Source organism: Salmo salar, chromosome 03 (assembly GCF_965601325.2).
Source record: "Salmo salar chromosome 03, fSalSal1, whole genome shotgun sequence".
Taxonomy (NCBI): Eukaryota; Metazoa; Chordata; class Actinopteri; order Salmoniformes; family Salmonidae; genus Salmo; species Salmo salar.
The window spans coordinates 38,508,251-38,527,500 of NC_138293.1; the positions used below are offsets into that span (position 1 = coordinate 38,508,251).

Genomic DNA, 19,250 nt, shown 5'->3' on the forward strand with positions numbered 1-19,250 from the left:
TATTCACTGAACTGTGGTTTATATTCCTGAGAGCTTCTACCTAGTCCTCATCTGAGATTTCTGAACCAAGTTATTGTTCCCAAGCCCTTTTAGTGTCTGTGGATACCTCTATGTGGGCCTGTAGCACATCATACAGTCTAGAGACTGACCCTTTTGAATGGGGTTTGACAAGGATCATGCTATCTAATGTAGGATTATTTGTCTTAACACCACACTGTGGGATATGTGACCTTAAGAAATTCCTGATTTGGAGGTATCTAAAAAAATGTGTTGTTGGCATGTTGAACTTTCCCTGTAATTGTTGAAAGGAAGCTAACTGACCATCAATGTATAAATTACCATTTGTTGTGAGCCCCTTCTCCCTCCACTGTGAAAACACCATATCATCCAACGCAGGGTGGAAAGCATGATTCAGGCAAATCGGCCGTCAATGTATGTTAAGAAAATTCTTCATCTGTTTCCAGATTCTAAGAGTATGACAAATTACTGGATTAGAGTCATAAGTGGCTTTTTTTCACAAATGGACTTTTAACAAGTCCAGGGAGTGAGGAACGTTGACAGGAGGCCTGCTCAATCAAAAGCCATATCATTCTGTTGCATCCCAGGTAAACTTTCCCTCCAGAAAGACACAATGTTCAGATTAGCAGCCCAATAATACAGTTTAAAGTGAGGAAGGCCAAAGCCCCCCTCTATCTTGTACTTGCATAAATGCTTCTTTGAAATTCTGGCTGCCTTGTTATCCCATAAAAATTGAATTACTATTGAATCCAGTTTCTTAAAATAGGTTTGTGGTATGAAATTGGGTAGACATTGGAAGAGGTAAAGAAACCTGGGGAGGACAACCATTTTAATAGCGTTTATATGACCAACCAAGGAGATAGGCAGAGTTTTCCAAAAATCTAAATGGGGTAGATTGCAGAAATTGCATATCCACAGGCCGTGATATCGGCATCAATTCGCTTTTTTGGCAGTTTCTTGTAGCCAGAGAAGGAGCCAAATGTATTTTTCAAGTTAAGTAAAGGGGAATAGAAGTTTTAGGCTTGGATAAAAACAAAAGAACATTGTCTGCATATAGGGACATTTTGTGCTGCGTGTCTTTTATTTTAACAGAACCTATATCAGCACATGCCCGAATGCGAGTAGCAAGGGGTTCCATGGCTATAGCGAAGAGAGCAGGCGAAATAGGGCACCCCTGTCAGCAGCCCTTGAACAGGCGGATTGACTGCGACATTTCCTGATTGGTTACCACGGACGCCATTGCGTGTGCATAAATAATTCTTATCCAATTAATAAATTCCTTTCCAAACCCAAAATGCTCCAGAACCGACATCATATACTTCCACTCAATCTGATCAAATGCCTTCTCTGCGTCAAGAGCCATTACCACTGCCTCAACTTTATGATCATGATAATTACGTTGAAAAGGCGTCTCAAATTGTAGTATATATGTCAGCCTGGGATAAAAACCTGTCTGGTCAGGGTGTATGATGTCAGAAATATATATTTTTCCAATCGGTTTGCCAATATCTTTGTCAACACCTTATTTGGGGGAGTAACGACACGGGGCGATAAGACGACATCTCCATGGAATCTCTATCATGTTTTTTTCAAGATCAGTGCTATTGTAGCCTCACAGTGAATGCGGGAGTTTGGCATTTTCTTTGGATCGTTTAAACATTCGCAACATAAGTGGAGCTAGACTGGAGCAGTACTTCTTATAGAATTCTATGACAGATCCATCGGGCCCAGGGGCCTTGTTGTTTGTAAATTGTGCTATCGCTGTGTTAATTTCCTCTAAAGTTATCCCAGCATGGAGTGCAGCAGCTGCCCCCCTGTCTAGTTTAGGAAGTTCACATTCCACTTTACTTCTTAATATAAATCCACAAGCATTCTATAATTACACTATTAGTTTGTGTTTCTTACATCTGTAAACAGCTAGTTTATTTTCTTAGCAAGTTGTGGCTAAGTCGTGTTAGCCGCTAATGCTAATCGCTAGTCAGCTGGCTAGCCAATAAATGTACTGAGACAGCGCAAATGTAGCTGGCTATACAGCCTGATACCAGTGATGGTGTAGGCCTAAATAAGCATGTTTGTGCAACAGTATCTTCTAAATCAAAGAGGAATAGGCGAAGCATGAATATGTTCGCTACATGAAAAAAAAACATTTAATGTAGCCAAAGATTATAGGGTCCCTATATGGTTGCTACCCTGTCACAATAACTCCTCCCTGGCATTTTCATGTCAAACACTGTATTCAAAGTGTCCACTCATATTCTAACTATAGAATTATGATAATTATATTTTCATGATTCCATCAGTTCACCCAAGTGTTCTGATCTAAATCGCAAGTCAAATCACAATTGCAACATTTGGTAAAAAAATGTTTGCCAATATCGTGCAAGTGTGGAAATGATCTCAAACGAGTGCAGGACATTTATGAAAATTATTTGGGATTGAAGTTTAATATAACAGTATAAAAACAATCAGAACAGAGAAAGACCCATTGAAATCAATTAGAATGTATGTGTTGCCACCCTAGGGTCACACACTACTCACAAAGCAAATTCAGAACATTTATTACTCAAACTATTAAATACCATGATATGATATTTTGTCCATATAGCCCAGCCCTACTGTAGCGAATTGTTTGAACAGGTACAATGCCGATTTAATGCCACCTGCAATTATGGAATGTTTGCTCACTAGTATAATTCATTGGCTGATCCCTCCTGATGACCCAAATGGAATCATGTGATCCTTCCTTAACCCATAGGAAGTCCCACCCAGTTGACTACTTAAATTGTGAAAGTCCTCAATGGCTCTGCCCATGCCAAAACTGGCTTTTGGGCACTAGAGTCATCTATCTCTTCTGGTTTAGTCCTCACCTCTGCTCTCCTCCTCCTGCTCTCTTCCCCTCTCCTCTGATGAGTCAGTAGGTTAACTGGTTACTCAGGTGTCTCCACTTCATTCCCTCCCCCTTCTCTCGCCCCTCCTCCCCTTCTCCTCTGTGTCTCCATTGATGTGATGGTCTGGAGTTCAGAGGAGAACTGGTCACTCAAGTCTCTGTTGGCCAGGAGGAAATCCCTCAGTCTCAGCAACTCCTCAGTGTCCTACAGAATACAGCAGGCAGTCAGACAGACAGAGTCAATCAGTCAGACAACTAAATGGTTAGAATTGTGGTTAGAAGTACCTGTGTGTCTGTAAGCAGCTCCTGCAGCCTCTCTCTCAGTAAGTCCATTTCCCATTGGCTGATAGGCTCCAACCCCTCCGGCACGGAACCGTCCACTTGGTCCACACCAGGAACTAACACCGACAAATCAACAGCCAGCATCTGGACAGAAAAACACACACACCGCATTTCCGCTCCATAGATCAGAGGCGATACAACACACAGATCTGAGAGCTGATAACACATACACACACACACCTCTAGTATCTGTTGTCCGGCTGTTGCCACTTCTGGTATGTGTGTGAATTGCTGTAGGAGCTGCTGTATGCTGACCTGGTAGCGCCTCATCCACTGGTCACACACTCGCATCTCACAGGAGTGCATCAGCTCGTTCCTACACCTGATAACCTAAGACGAGACGCATACACGTTCATAACACACACACAAACACAGGTGACATGTGTGTTCATACTGTGTGTGTTTGTTTTACCTCTCTGACACAGTGCTGGTCTACGTAGTTGAAGTGGGAGCAGAAGTTGAGGAGGTTGAGCAGTGCGGACGCGTCACACAGCGCCGCCCCCTTAACCCCAGCTTGACCCCGCGGCATGTAGGCCTGAGGGAGACAAAGGAAGAAATAAAGAGAGAGGGGAGAGAGAAGTAGTCAATTATCTAATATAACAGATGAAAGTAAGCCAAGTACAATTTCGATAACAGACCCAATAAATCAGTAATATTTTAGTTTGCACACACACACACACTACCTTGGCCAGTTCCCAGTGGTCCTGGTACCAGAGTGGGGGTCTGCAATTCCCCCAGTTCACCATCCCCCTGGGGTTTGTGTGGTGCCTCAGGATCACGGTCCTCCACTCTGCACACACCACACACACAGAGTACAGCTGTGGAACACATACGAGAAAGAATCATTCAATCACACGGCATCATGACAGGTCTCTACTGGAGTAGTCTCTAGTGACCACGAATCCAACTCTCATTTTGTTCACTCGACCAGAGAGGAAGAGGCAAAGCGAGAGGGGTTTACTCCCGTCTAAATCTGTCCACGATAAGCACTGATGAGACCGGCTGCCTTCCCGCCTTTGGGTCAACGACTTCCATTGTTCGAGCAGTCACTCGACTATCTTGTCAATATAGTAGAAAATCTGACTCAACACAAGAGCCGGATAATAAGGGTGGGAAAGTGTCTTGGAAGTGCTAAAGATGGTCGAAGCAGATTCCAGGAGTGGTAGAGCACGTCACCTAAACGTGTAGAAGATGGAAAGGAGGAGGAAAATCAGTGTTACTGATGTTTGAAGAACAGTATCTGCCTATTCATGGGAAGCTGGGATACATAAGATGCACAGTGAGAGTGTTTGTGAATAAACCCTTGTAGTGTCGCAAAAAGGTATGGTCATGTATCAAGTGTGTGTCAACAGAAGCAATATATTGGTGATGATCTACGGCGTTGCAATTGTGGTGGAAATCACCTTGCTGAATTCCTGGAGTGCCCTGCTAGGGTGAAGGAGTTTGAAGGAGCACAGATCCGGGCTGTACAGGTCTCCTACATGGAGGCGCAGGAAATTGTTGGAGTGAGTGGTGCTGAGGAAGCTATGGCAGTGGATGCCCAGCAGCCAGTTCAGATTCAGAATGTTGTTCATGTGTTGAAGGATACCGACACAATGATAGTGAAGGTCGATTGTGGCATTTATTGCACAAGTGATTAATTGTACTTCCCAAACGAAGAAAAAAGTCCAAGAAGCTGGGCAACATTGTATCTGCAGCTTCAAGTTTTGGGGTATTCAGGAATTAACAACTGAAATACTGACTGAAGATGATCCCCCTCCCAGGCCCCTCAGCCTGTGTAGTGGTGTGAATTGGATTGGACTATGACTGGAGTGAGAGCGTTACATTTTTTGTCTGATATTGTTTTTCTTATTCCTTTGCGCAATGGTTTTACTTTTTTTTCCTTCAGTTCATTACCAGTACGGTTGGCGACAGCATGCACATTAAAGTAGCGCGAACACCATTATATCAGAAAAGAGTACGCGAGAGCCAGGGGCGAATTGATTACGCCGATTCTTTTACAAAAAGAATCGGATGCAAACGGAACGAAACGGAAGAGACCTACCTGAATTTGTTTTCCGCTTTGCAACTGTCGAACTAATAAATACACTCCTAACGTCCAGGCTACTACTGGAGTAAATTGACACATGATCTAGCTAGCCCATAATCATTTTCCTCTTTAAATGATTCAGGTTATTTGGGGAGGGGTTAAACTCAACTGACATTATGCCAGCAGACAACTTTTGACTCTCACCTGATTCCCTTTGGATCTGCACCCGCTCTGACACGGCCGCCGCAGACCTGGGTTCCTAGTGACTAGATTTCTGTGGAAGGATCTCATCTCAGTATCCGTGAAAGGGTGCAACCCCTCCCGCAGTTTGAGGAGACAGTACCCCGCTTTGAGCCAGTTCTTATACCCGCCATCGTTCAGACGAGCGCTCAACTCTTCGTGTACCATGTAAAAATTAAAACAAACACCAACATAAAGAAGAGCTAGATCTTAAAACAAACGGAAGAGTATGCCGACTATATCTCTGGAACACCATATAAGAAAAGGTCAACAAAGAAACAAAAGTGCGTATCATCCGTGATGTCAAGTTTCCGCGTTTGTCTCGAATCGAACCCCGCCCATTTTCTGTCAGTGCAGTATGGGGATTGTAGTAAGCTAGCTAGACTTTTCCAGCTGCCGTCGGTCTGTCCTGAAACAGCGAAACTGTCTGTATAGCCCAAATATGATTTATTAAAGTGATAACGACAATACAGGTAAAATAATCGAAATTATGAATTAGAAAATCTAAAGATGTATCTATAACTATAGGCTAAGGCCATACATTATTAGTACCCTAACTGCCTTGCCTACATAAATCCAACATGTAGCTTACCTACATAGCAATACTCACCTATACAAGTCAGACTTTAGGTCACATAATACTAAAAGCTATAAGAAACTTATTAAAGTACAGTTGTCAGGATGGCCGAGCGGTCTAAGGCGCCAGACTCAAGGTGAAAATCCTTCCTGGGTAAAGGGGTATTCTGGTCTCCGAATGGAGGCGCGGGTTCGAATCCCGCTTCTGACAATGTTTTTCCCTAACAAAATCGGAATGAAAGAGTCTACTCACTGGATTCTCTCAAGTTGTGAAAAGAAAACACATGATCATTTTACATTTTACCATTGCCGCGTTTTAAATGCGCTCATCTAGGCTATTTCCCGAGTGATCGAGACAGATCAGCGACATTTCAATTCGGAGGAAAAGAGTGTGTGAGTGTTTTCGTCCATGAGGTGGCGCCATCATCATACCAAACGCCAGAGGCAACCCTGCATGGACGAGTTTTACTGCTGGCTGAAAGGACAAGTTTTACTGGTCACCCTCCTAGAGATTTATTTACAGGGTATCCACATAACCAAGGTGTGGTTGTGTGTGTGTGTGTAAGAAATATATACCAAGATGTGCATTATAAGAAACGTGTGGCCTAACCCTGTAGTTAGAGGACAGAAAACAACCCACACACCTAATTTAAGGACCAGTGGAAACACTTTCTTAGAATTATAGGACCCAACTTCAAACAGATTGATACAACAAAGAGCAATTATGAAAATGAAAATACATTTTGTGTTGTATCAAATAATGTCATCTTTACATGAACATTTAATTAGTCTTTTAGGATGCTCACCGAAAAACAAATATCCCTCTATCTTTGTAATTGGATCTCTACGGATTCGATTAAAGTTAAAGTAGATTAGACACCCTGGAGTGTGTGTATGTGTGTGTGTGTGTGTGCACGCGCTTGCGTCTGTACTTCCCTGCGAGTGTAAGTGCATAAATGTGGCCTGCTTAGTGAATTGAGAGGGACACAACAATGATGTGCGTGTGATCCCAGCAGGGGGTTGTTTTAAGCAGAGGGAGATCAAAGAGACATTAGTATTCTGAAATAAATCATACGCCCAGGTCTCACTGTGAGAGTCCCCAAACCCCCTACACACACACACACACAGGCGATCGCGCACACAAACAGGGAAGTCCACGCACACACACACACACACACACACACACACACACACGAAGCACATACTCAAGCACACACAAGGATACACGCACACAAGCCTGCATACTTTTACTCGGCTCAACACACTGTCTCTCTCTTCAAAAGTCTGCCCTCCCTTTACCCCCATGGGGCTTCATAACAATCTGCTCACTGGCTCTGTTTCCTTTGTTACCCTCTCACTGTTTCTCACGTCGGCACAAATGCAGTTTCCACCCACTTTCAGCAAATAAGCACTAAAACGCTTCGTCAGAGAAAATGGTTCTTCATTTGTCAGAGAGAAAGTCAGAAACGCCAACTACATGGTTTGACATGTTTATCCTCAGGGAAGCCTCACCGTCTTTCTCTGTCTCTGTTTTTCAGTCTGCTACCTCTGGATGGGATGGTTTAATTATATGTCATTGTCTTTACTTTGTGGTTTTACTGAAATGTTAGTGTTTCACTTTCTAAGGACTTACTGACTTCCTTGTTGTTAGTTTGATTAAATAGTCATTCAAGGGATGGGTATATTATTCCTCGAAGACTGTCACCTGGAGATCGAAAAGAAGGAGAGAAAAGGGAAAGGGAGATGGAGAGCGACAGAGAGGGAAGAAAGACACTGGAATCAATTTCAAATCAAATCCCGTTTGTCACATGCACCCGAATACAACAGGTGTAGACCTTACTGTGAAATGCTTACTTACAAGCCCTTAACCAACAATGCAGTTCAAGAAATAGAGTTAAGAAAATACATAACAATAACGAGGCTATATATAGGGGGTACCGGTACCGAGTCAATGTGAGGTGGTACAGGTTAGTCAAGGTAATTTGTAACGTGACTATGCATGGATGATAAACAGTAAGTAGCAGCAGTGTAAAAACAAAGGGGCGAGGGGGCTTAATGTAAATAGTCCGGGTGGATTAATTGTTCAGCAGTCGTATGGCTTGGGGGTAGAAGCTGTTAAGGAGCATTTTGGTCCCAGACTTGGCACTCCGGTACCGCTTACCGTGCGGTAGCAGAGAGAACAGTCGATGACTTGGGTGACTGTAGTTTTCCTCTGACACCGCCTAGTATATAGGTCTTGGGTGTCATGAAGCTTGGCCCCAGTGGTGTACTGGGCTGTATGCGCTACCCTCTGTAGGGCCTTACGGTCAGATACCGAGCAGTTGCCATACCAGGCGGTGAGCAAACCAGTCAGGATGCTCTTGATGGTGCAGCTGTAGAACTTTTAGAGAATCTAGGGACCCATGCCAAGTCTCCTGAGAGGGAAAAGGTGTTGTCGTACCCGCCTACCACTGTTGTGTCGTCAGCAAACTTAATGATGGTGTTGGAGTTGTGCTTGGCAATGCAGTCGTGGGTGAACAGGGAGTACAGAAGTGGACTAAGCATGCACCCCTGATGGGCCCCAGTGTTGAGGATCAGCGTGGCAGATGTGTTGTTGCCTACCCTTACAACCTGGGGGCAGCCCATCAGGAAGTTCAGGTTCAAGTTGCAGAGGGAGTTTAGTCCCAGGGTCCTTATCTTAGTGATGAGCTTTGTGGGCAATATGGTGTTGAATGCTGAGCTGTAGTCAATGAACAGCATTCTCACATAGGTATTCCTTTTGTCCAGGTGGGAAAAGGCAGTGTGGAGTGCGATTGAGATTGCATCATCTGTGGATCTGTTGGGGCTGTATGTGAATTGGAGTGGGTCTAGGGTTTCCAGCATGATGGTGTTGATGTGAGCCATGACCAGCCTTTCAAAGCACTTCAAGACTACTGATGTGAGTGCTACGGGGCGGTAATCATTTAGGCAGGTTACCTTCGCTTTCTTGGGCACAGGGACTATGGTGGTCTGCTTGAAACATGGAGGTATTACAGACTCGGTCAGGCAGAGGTTGAAAATATCAGTGAAGACACTTGCCAGTTGGTCCATGCATCCTTTGAGTATACGTCCTGGTAATCCGTTTAGCCCCACGTCTTTGTGAATGTTGACCTGTTTAAAGGTCTTGCTCACATCGGCTACAGAGAGCGTGATCACACAGTCGTCCGGAACAGCTGGTGCTCTCATGCATGCTTCAGTGTTGCTTGCCACAAAGCGAGCATAAAAGGCATTTAGCTCGTCTGGGAGTCTTTGTAGTCCGTAATATTTTTCAAGCCCTGCCATGTCCGACGAGCGTCAGAGCCGGTGTAGTGGGATTCAATTCTTCGTTCTTTCATATGTAGAATTAGAATGAGTGTAAAATGTTGTTTTATGACTTGAGCATGTGTGTGGGACTGAGAAGACTTAGGGTGAGAATAGTTCTTAAATGACGCTGGTGACACAGAGAGCAAACAGCATATGCCCCAGTGTCTACAGGAACAATCGCAAGCAGTTGTCAATACAGTTATCATCACTCCCACAAAGGATACGGTGACACATACATAGGCACACGTCTGAAGGCATTCAGTGTTTTAGAAAAACAATCAGATCCATGAAAGGTAAACACTCTGATCCTGACAGTAACTCAAACATGTGATTATGAGGTTGTGTGCATGTGTGCGATTGTGTAATTGTCTGTGAGTGTCTGTGTTCCCACACGTGTATCTGCATATGTGTGTGTGTGTACTTTGATAGCCACCCACATGAATATGCAGATGTATTTCAGGGAGCGTATCTGCTCGGCATTAAGCCCACTCTCCACTGCTGACCCAATTTCACACCGCATATTTTGTGTGTGTGTGTGTGTGTGTGTGTGTGTGTGTGTGTGTGTGTGTGTGTGTGTGTGTGTGTGTGTGTGTGTGTGTGTGTGTGTGTGTGTGTGTGTGTGTGTGTGTGTGTGTGTATATATGTATGCTTCTATGACTGTTATTGCATTTTACCACCCTAAAGCAGTGAGTGATGGAGACTCAACCAGACAGGCATGCATGCGTGCGTGCGTGTGTGTGTGCGTGTGTGTGTGTGTTACCTCTCCTGTGTGTGAGTTCATGTAAAACAAACAGGTCATTAAAGTAGTTTTCTCCCCACCCAGAGTGTCACAGTGGGAAACATGTTACATTACTCACATGTTATGCCTGGAGGTTTAATACTGACCTGCGATTCAATCATCACACACTCTGTCAGCACCCTGAGAAGCATCACACACACACATACAAACAAACACGCGAGCACACACATGCACACACACACACACGCTGAGAGAGAGAGAGAGAGGTTAGTCAGTGACCCGTGAGGTGAGAACACATTTTGAACTGAAGGTGAGACATTTGGCGAGAGGAATCTTTTAGTGGCCGACCAAAGATTCTGACATTTGGAACTGTGGTGTGTGTGTGAGAGAGAGATATACAGTGCATTCGGAAATTATTCAGACACCTTGACTTTTTCCACATTTTGTTACGTTTAAGCCTTATTCTACAACGTATAAAATAACATTTTCCCCTCATCAATCTAAACACAATACCCCGTAATGACAAAGTGAAAAAATTGTTTTAGACATTTTTGCTGATTTATTAAAAATAAAAATCAGAAATACTGTATTTACATAAGTAGCCAGACCCTTTGCTATGAGACTCGAAATTGTGCTCAGGTGCATCCTGTTTCCATTGATTATCCTTGAGATGTTTCTTCAACTTGATTGGAGTCCACCTGTGGTAAATTCAATTGATTGGACATGATTTGGAAAGGCACACACCTGTCTATATACGGTCCCACAGTTGACAGTGGCCCCCATTGTGTCATACAGTTAAAGGTTAAATACAGTGGGGGGAAAAAGTATTTCATCCCCTGCTGATTTTGTACGTTTGCTCACTTACAAAGAAATTATCAATCTATAATTTTAATGGTAGGTTTATTTGAACCGTGAGAGACAGAATAACAACCAAAAAAATCCAGAAATACGCATGTCAAAAATGTTATAAAATGATTAGCATTTTAATGAGGGAAATAAGTATTTGACCCCTCTGCAAAACATGACGTAGTACTTGGTGGCAAAACTCTTGTTGGCAATCACAGAGGTCAGACGTTTCTTGTAGTTGGCCACCAGGTTTGCACACATCTCAGGAGGGATTTTGTCCCACTCCTCTTTGCAGATCTTCTCCAAGTCATTAAGGTTTCGAGGCTGACGTTTGGAAACTCGAACCTTCAGCTCCCTTCACATATTTTCTATGGAATTAAGGCCTGGAGACTGGCTAGGCCACTCCAGGACCTTAATGTGCTTCTTCTTGAGCCACTCCTTTGTTGCCTTGGCCGTGTGATTTGGGTCATTGTCATGCTGAAATACCCATCCACGACCCATTTTCAATGCCCTGGCTGAGGGAAGGAGGTTCTCACCCAAGATTTGACGGTACATGGCCCCGTCCATCGTCCCTTTGATGCGGTGAAGTTGTCCTGTCCCCTTAACAGAAAAACACCCCCAAAGCATAATGTTTCCACCTCCATGTTTGACGGTGGGGATGGTATTCTTGGGGTCATAGGCAGCATTCCTCCTCCTCCAAACACGGCGAGTTGAGTTGATGCCAAAGAGCTCCATTTTGGTCTCATCTGACCACAACCCTTTCACCAGTTGTCCTCTGAGTCATTTAGATGTTCATTGGCAAACTTCAGACGGGCATGTGTAGGTTTTCTTGAGCAGGGGGACCTTGCGGGCGCTGCAGGATTTCAGTCCTTCACGGCGTAGTGTGTTACCAATTGTTTTCTTGGTGACTATGGTCCCAGCTGCCTTGAAATCATTGACAAGATCCTCCCGTGTAGTTCTGGGCTGATTCCTCACCGTTCTCATGATCATTGCAACTCCACGAGGTGAGATCTTGCATGGAGCCCCAGGCCGAGGGATATTGACAGTTCTTTTGTGTTTCTTCCATTTGCGAATAATCGCACCAAATGTTGTCACCTTCTCACCAAGCTGCTTGGCGATGGTCTTGTAGCCCATTCCAGCCTTGTGTAGGTCTACAATCTTGTCCCTGACATCCTTGGAGAGCTCTTTGGTCTTGGCCATGGTGGAGAGTTTGGAATCTGATTGATTGATTGCTTCTGTGGACAGGTGTCTTTTTTACAGGTAACGAGCTGCGGTTAGGAGCACTCCCTTTAAGAGTGTGCTCCTAATCTCAGCTCGTTATCTGTATAAAAGACACCTGTGAGCCAGAAATCTTTCTGATTGAGAGGGGGTCAAATACTTATTTCCCTCATTAAAATGCTAATCAATTTATAACATTTTTGACATGCGTTTTTCTGGATACTTTTGTTGTTATTCTGTCTCTCACTGTTCAAATAAACCTACCATTAAAATTATAGACTGATCCTTTCTTTGTCAGTGGGCAAACGTACAAAATCAGCAGGGGATCAAATACTTTTCCCCCCACTGTACTTTTTATTTTTTACAGGATTATGTCAAGAAACATATCTGGGGAAGGGTACAAAAAATGCCTGCAGCATTTAAGATCCCCAGGAACACAGTGGCCTCCATCATTATTAAATAGAAGAAGTTTGGAACCACCAACACTTCCTAGATCTGGCCAAACTGAGCAATCGAGAGGGAAGGGAGGTGACCAAGAACCCAATGGTCACTCTGACAGAGCTCCAGAGTTCCTCTGTGGAGGTGGGAGAACCTTCCAGAAGGACAACCATCACTGCAGCACTCCACCAATCAGGCCTTTACGGTAGAGTGGCCAGACGGAAGGCACTCCTCAGTAAAAGGCATATGATAGCCCACTTGGAGTTTGCAAAAAGACACCTAAAGTACTCAGACCATGAGAAACAAGATTCTCTGGTCTGATGAAACCAAGATTGAACTCTTTGCGAGAATGCCAAGCGTCATGTCTGGAGGGAACCTGGCACCATCCCTCCAGTGAAGCATGGTGGTGGCAGGATCATGCTGTGGGGATGTTTTTTAGTGCCAGGGACTGGGAGACTAGTCAGGATCGAGGAAAGGATGACCGGAGCAAAGTACAGAGAGATCTTTGATAAAAATCTGCTCCAGAGCGCTCGGGACCTCAGACTGGGGAGAAGATTCACCTTCCAACAGGACAACGACCCTAAGCACACAGTCAAGACAACACAGGAGTGGCATCGGGACAAGTCTCTGAATGTCCTTGAGTGACCCAGCCACAGCCCGGACTTGAACCCGATCAAACATTTCTGGAGAGACCTGAACATAGCTGTGCAGCGACGCTCCCCATCCAACCTGACAGAGCTTGAGAGGATCTGCAGAGAGGAATGGAAGAAACTCCCCAAATACAGGTGTGCCAAGCTTGTAGTGTCATACCCAAGAAGACACAAGGCTGTAATCGCTGCCAAAGGCGCTTCAAAAAGTATTGAGTAAAGGGTCTGAATACTTATGTAAAGATGATATTTCCGTTTTTTTGTTGTTGGATAAATTAGCTAACATTTCTAAAAACTTGTTTTTGTTTCGTCATTATGGGGTATTGTGTGTAGATTGATGAGGGGGAAAAAACAATTGAATACATTTTAGAATAAGGCTGTAACATTACAAAATGTTGAAAAAGTCAAGGGGTCTGAATACTTTCCTAATGCACTGTATATATAGAGATTTTTTTTTCTTCCCCGGTGCATTTCCATAGAATTTTGATAAATACTATTTTCATTAAATAAATATAAATCGCTACATTTTTGGTGATTAAGCTTGCTTCTCCCAGTGATGATACAGGTGACATACTACAGAGGGAGCAGCTCATTGGATAAACACTAGATGGCGATAACGAGAGGGAAACTGCATGGCAGGGTTGGGAAAGGATTAGTTCAATGTTTTAACCATGGTTGGGGAGTAACGGATAACATGTAATATAAAACATGTAATGTAAAACATGTAAAACTGTAATCCACTACGTTACCAGAAAAAACATTGTAATCAGATTACAGATACTTTTTGAAAAACTAGATGATTACTTCGAGGATTACTTTTAAATTCAGAACGGATGTTTGAGGAAAAAAATCTTTGACACTATGTTTTCTCCAATGACATTCAAATCAGCATTGAAAAAACGGGAAAGTTTAAGTTGGTTCCACCTGAGCGAGTCTGACCATAAATCAGAGACCGCTATGATGACACACCAAATGTGTTTGATGGATCGAGGAAAAGAGCAGGAATAGGCTTTTGTAGGATACAGCCCAAGCTATGTCTTCCAATGGTGCGACTGCTGTCGGCATCCAAAGATTATCCAACTTGAATAAACGCTTGGAGGTAAGGATAACACCAGTGGTGTTGTCTACGGCGATACGGATATCACTTATTATGATATCGACATACCGCATTGATGTGAATCACACTGCTGCTCTCTCTTTTAGTTATTTGCGCTATACGGATTGTGGTTGTTGTGGATGGCTGTTCACAAATCTAAATGTGTGTTTGAACCCAATAATGGTTGAATTCAAGAAGTTTAAGCTGCCTATCAATCATTGTTTTTGAAACCATTGTTTTATCATGCTGATAAGAAAAACATCCATAGACCTAATGGACACATGCTCAAACTCGCACACTTTTGATAGACTTAAAGGGACAATCTGTAGTTGCTACATCCATTTTTTAATATATATAGATATATACAGTACCAGTCAAATGTTTGGACACACCTACTCATTCCAGGGTTTTTCTTTATTTTTACTATTTTCTACATTATAGAGTAATAGCGAAGACATCAAAACTATGAAATAAGAAGTGTTAAACTTACATATGTTATATTTAAGATTCTTCAACGTCACCACCCTTTGCCTTGATGACAGCTTTGCACACTCTTGGCATTCTCTCAACCAGCTTCATGCGGTAGTCACCTGGAATGCATTTCAATTAACAGGTGTGACTTGTTAAAAGTTAATTTGTTGAATTTCTTTACTTCTTAATGTGTTTGAGCCAATGAGTTGTGTTGTGACAAGGTAGCGGTGGTATACAGAAGATAGCCCTATTTGGTAAAAGAACAGCTCAAATAAGCAAAGAGAAAAGGCAGTCCGTCATTACTTTAAGACATGAAGGTCAGTCAATACGGAAAATGTCAAGAACTTTGAAAGTTTCTTCAAGTGCAGTCGCAAAAACCATCAAGTGTTATGATGAAACTGGCTCTCATGAGGACCACCACAGGAAAGTTCATTAGCGTTACCAGCCTCAGAAATTTCAACCCAAATAAATGCTTTACAGAGTTCAAGTAACAGATACATCCCAACATCAACTGTTCAGAGGAGACTGCATCAATCAGGCCTTCATGGTCGAATTGCTGCAAAGAAACCACTGCTGAAGGACACCAATAAGAAGAGACTTGCTTGGGCCAAGAAACATGAGCAATGGACGTTAGACCGGTGGAAATCTATCCTTTGGTCTGATGAGTCCAAATTTGAGATTTTTGGTTCCAACTGCTGTGTCTTTGTGAGAAGCAGAGTAGGTGAACGGATTATCTCCACATATGTGGTTCCCACAGTGAAGCATGGAGGTGGAGGTGTGATGGTTTGGAGGTTCTTTGCTGGTGACACTGTCTGTGAATTATTTATAATTCAAGGCACACTTACCCAGCATGGCTACCACAGCATTCTGCAGTGATATGCCATCCCATCTGGTTCCGCTTAGTGGGACTATCATTTGTTTTTCAACAGGACAATGACCCAAAATAGACCTCCAGGCTGTGTAAGGGCTATTTGATCTAGAAGGAGAGTGATGGAGTGCTGCATCAGATGACCTGGCCTCCACAACCCAATTGAGATGGTTTGGGATGAGTTGGACCTCAGAGTGAAGGAAAAGCAGCCAAGAAGTGCTCAGCATATGTAGGAACTCCTTCAAGATGGTTGGAAAATCATTCCTCATGAAGCTGGTTGAGCGAATGCCAAAAGCTGTCATGAAGAAAAAGGGTGGCTACTTTGAAGAATCTAAAATATATTTGTTTAACACTTTTTTGGTTACTACATGATTCCATGTGTTATTACATAGTTTTGATGTCTTCACTGTTATTCTACAATGTAGAAAATAGTAAAAAAAAAGAAAAACCATGGAATGAGCAGGTGTTGTCCAAACTTCTGATTGGCACTGTATACCCATTGATTCTTGACGAATATCATTTATAAATGTCTCATGAGCTTAGTTCAACTGTCACACTCCATGAGGACCCAAAATATAAACTTGTTTTTCTCCAATGTTTGTGAACATTGTAAATGTCAACAAACGCTGTATAGCCTCATAACATGGTTAAAACAATAATGTTGATATCATGGATGGTCAGTCCTTGCATCCATAGCTCTGTCTATTAATCTGAGGGTGGTTACATTTCTCCAGGCCGATCCCTCAAATTTTACCAAAACAGAGGCTGGGCGGCCATTTTGTTATTGTTTCATCTGTGGATTAAACAATCGACTGATAGCAATTGCAGCATACGTCATTCATTTTTCACATGTAAATAGCACTTTTCAGTAGTGCTCAAAGCATGCCATTCCATGAGCGCAGCATTTATTTTTCAAATCAGAGCCCAATCAGTCCTCCATGACAACAAAATCCTAAATAACAGAGAAGGGTTGGCTAATAAGTCGGTAGTTTTGGGGTCATGCTCAAGTAAAACAATTTGGCTAATCTACACTATCATATTTCCAAGTCCTATTCTTGAAGATCAAGGGGTTTAATATTTATTGGAATGACTTTGCTTTTTAATGTAAAGATATAATTTAATCGTATTATTATATGTAGTAGAAAGCGATGGGTTAGAAGAAGCCTACATTACCAACCCATAAAGTACTATTTAACATCCATATATGGCCAGCTATGTAAACTTTAACATTGATTTATCCTGCAACAGATGTTGTTCAATTGGTAACATACATTTTTGTCTTCTTCTAATGCCTCTTAAGGGGAAAGTAATCTAAAAGTAACTTTACTGATAAAAAATGTGGACAGGTAGCTAGTAACTGTAACGGATTACATTTAGAAAGTAACCTACCCAACCCTGGTTTTAACCATTGGTTTTAACATATTGTTCTTTCTCTGGTGTCCGTACATGTATTTCATGTGGATTCTCTAGCTCTGTCTTCCCCTAAATCCCTCTGACTTTCTCCAAATCCCTCCGTTTCTAACCCCCCCCCCGCACCCAGTCCCTGTCTCTCTCTCTGTAGCTCTGCCAGTTGATTGGTGTAGGAGCCCCAGGTGACCCTCTACATGCCCAGACCCATGCCCAGGCCAGAATACTCACACACACACACACACACACACACACACACACACACACACACACACACACACGGTCCCATGGATGTTTACAGGGTCCTAGTTCGGGGGATTAGAGAAGCAGAGACAATGCCAATCTGCTAGCCAGCATGTTTACAAGGAGCCTCAGTGAGTGGGTCTCTCTTCCTCTCTCTGTTCTCTCTATTCTCCTTTGATCTCAGTGACGAGTGTTTCTCTGCTCCTCTGCTACATCAGACCTGCATCCATCTCAGCCAGTCTGTGTGTACAGATAATAATGCAATAACAATGTTCGGAATGGAGTGAATGGAATGGCATCAAACATGGATGTGGTTGATACCATTCCATTTACTCCATTCCAGCCGTTACACTCCATTCCAGCCATTATTATGAGCCGTCCACCCCTCAGCCGCCTCCGCTGGTGTGCACTCAGAGACCTTACCCCACATGTCACATTAGATCCAGCAGAACACCTCTGTCCCGGCCCCCTCTCTCAAGGGCACCTCTCTACCCTTTCTTTCTTTCTTTCTTTCTTTCTTTCTTTCTTTCTTTCTTTCTTTCTTTCTTTCTTTCTTTCTTTCTTTCTTTCTTTCTTTCTTTCTTTCTTTCTTTCTTTCTTTCTCTCTCTCTCTCTCTCTCTCTCTCCCTCTATCTTTGTCCGCCTTCCTTTATCTCTGACAGTACAGAGTGGTGGAGATGGACGCTGACGTTCAGTACAGTAAAAGGGTTTGAGAGCAGGAAAGTGTGTGTATGTGTGTGTACGTGTCTGCATGTGTGTGCCTGTGTCTGTGCATGCTTCTGTACACTGAGTATACCAAACGTTAGGAACACCTTCCTAATATTGAGTTGCACCCCCCCAACTGCCGTTGCCCTCAGAACAGCCTCAATTCGTTGGAGCATGGACTCTACAAGGTGTCGAAATCGTTCCACAGGGATGCTGGCCCATATTGACCCCAATGCTTCCCACAGTTGTGTCAAGTTGACTGGATGTCCTTTGGGTGGTGGACCATTCTTGATACACACAGGAAACTGTTGAGAGTGAAAAACACAGCAGCGTTGCAGTTCTTGACACAAACCGGCGCACCTGGTACCTACTACCAAACCAAAGGCACTTCAATCTTTTGTCTTGCCCATTCGCCCTCTGAATGGCACACACTGTACACAATCCATGTCTTAAAAATCCTTCTTTAACCTAACCCTTCATCTACACTGATTGAAGTGGATTGAACAAGTGACATCAATAAGGGATCATAGCTTTCACCTGGATTCCCCTGGTCAGTCTATGTCATGGAAAGAGCAGATGTTCTTAATGTTTTGTACACTCACTCAGTGTTTGTGTCATCATGGATTTGTCCTATTGTCTGAGCCCATGTTTCCGAACAACATTTTGACGGTCAGGTACTCTCATTCTTTATAATTATGATAATTGGATAATCATTTAATAATCTGTTAATCAGTCCTAAATGGCTATTTGGGTTAAATTTGATAAACCGCTTTAGTGGCCACTCATCTATCCAGATTAAACCTGGATTATTAAAAACCTCAGGACAATAACATAACTAAATGGACCGGATTAGGAATTACAGAGAGAAAGTCCAGTTTTCGTGTGTGTGTGAGTGAGTGAGTGAGTGAGTGAGTGAGTGAGTGAGTGAGTGAGTGAGTGAGTGAGTGAGTGTGTGTTGAGCCGAAGCACAGGACCAGCAGGGTTAAACCGACCCTCTCTAACACCTCTCACTTTTCTTCTCTTTTGCTGGCCTAGTGTTCTTTTATCCCTTTATTCCTCATTGGAGTGTTCTCTCTGTTCTGGTTCTTCCGACAGAGCTCTTCTGCTAAACTAAACCCTCTCTTCAATTCACTTCAAGGGCCTCTGCTTTAGAAAACCT

At 43.1% G+C, this 19,250-nt stretch overlaps 1 protein-coding gene and 1 non-coding gene across 3 annotated transcripts; one reads left to right on the forward strand and one right to left on the reverse strand.

Annotated features, from left to right (window-relative positions):
* Positions 1-2,433: 2,433 nt before the first annotated feature.
* Positions 2,434-5,843, reverse strand: LOC106600186 (uncharacterized protein CXorf38 homolog). 2 transcript variants are annotated; one of them, XM_014191517.3, is made up of 6 exons: positions 5,481-5,843; positions 3,931-4,065; positions 3,660-3,782; positions 3,503-3,577; positions 3,191-3,331; positions 2,434-3,110 (listed from the first exon to the last, which is right to left on the reverse strand). In XM_014191517.3, the coding sequence occupies exons 1-6, from the start codon at positions 5,682-5,684 to the stop codon at positions 2,946-2,948; spliced, it is 843 nt and encodes a 280-aa protein (XP_014046992.3). In that variant the 5' UTR covers positions 5,685-5,843; the 3' UTR covers positions 2,434-2,945. The 2 variants fall into 2 exon arrangements, with proteins under 2 accessions (XP_014046992.3, XP_014046988.3); XM_014191513.3 differs by having other exon boundaries at positions 3,428-3,577.
* Positions 5,844-6,191: 348 nt separating this feature from the next.
* On the forward strand, positions 6,192-6,303 carry trnal-caa (transfer RNA leucine (anticodon CAA)). Its single transcript has 2 exons — positions 6,192-6,229; positions 6,258-6,303. It is a non-coding gene; the product is annotated as a tRNA-Leu (tRNA).
* Positions 6,304-19,250: the final 12,947 nt, after the last annotated feature.

Excerpts from the sequence above, each read along its gene's own strand:
- LOC106600186 (XM_014191513.3), bottom strand. The coding sequence starts at position 5,684 with ATGGTACACGAAGAGTTGAGCGCTCGTCTGAACGATGGCGGGTATAAG. Across the intron at positions 4,066-5,480 it reads GCAGATCCAAAGGGAATCAG|CTGTACTCTGTGTGTGTGGT; the intron begins GTGAGAGTCAAA and ends TGTGTTCCACAG. Across the intron at positions 3,111-3,190 it reads AGCTGCTTACAGACACACAG|GACACTGAGGAGTTGCTGAG; the intron begins GTACTTCTAACC and ends TGTATTCTGTAG.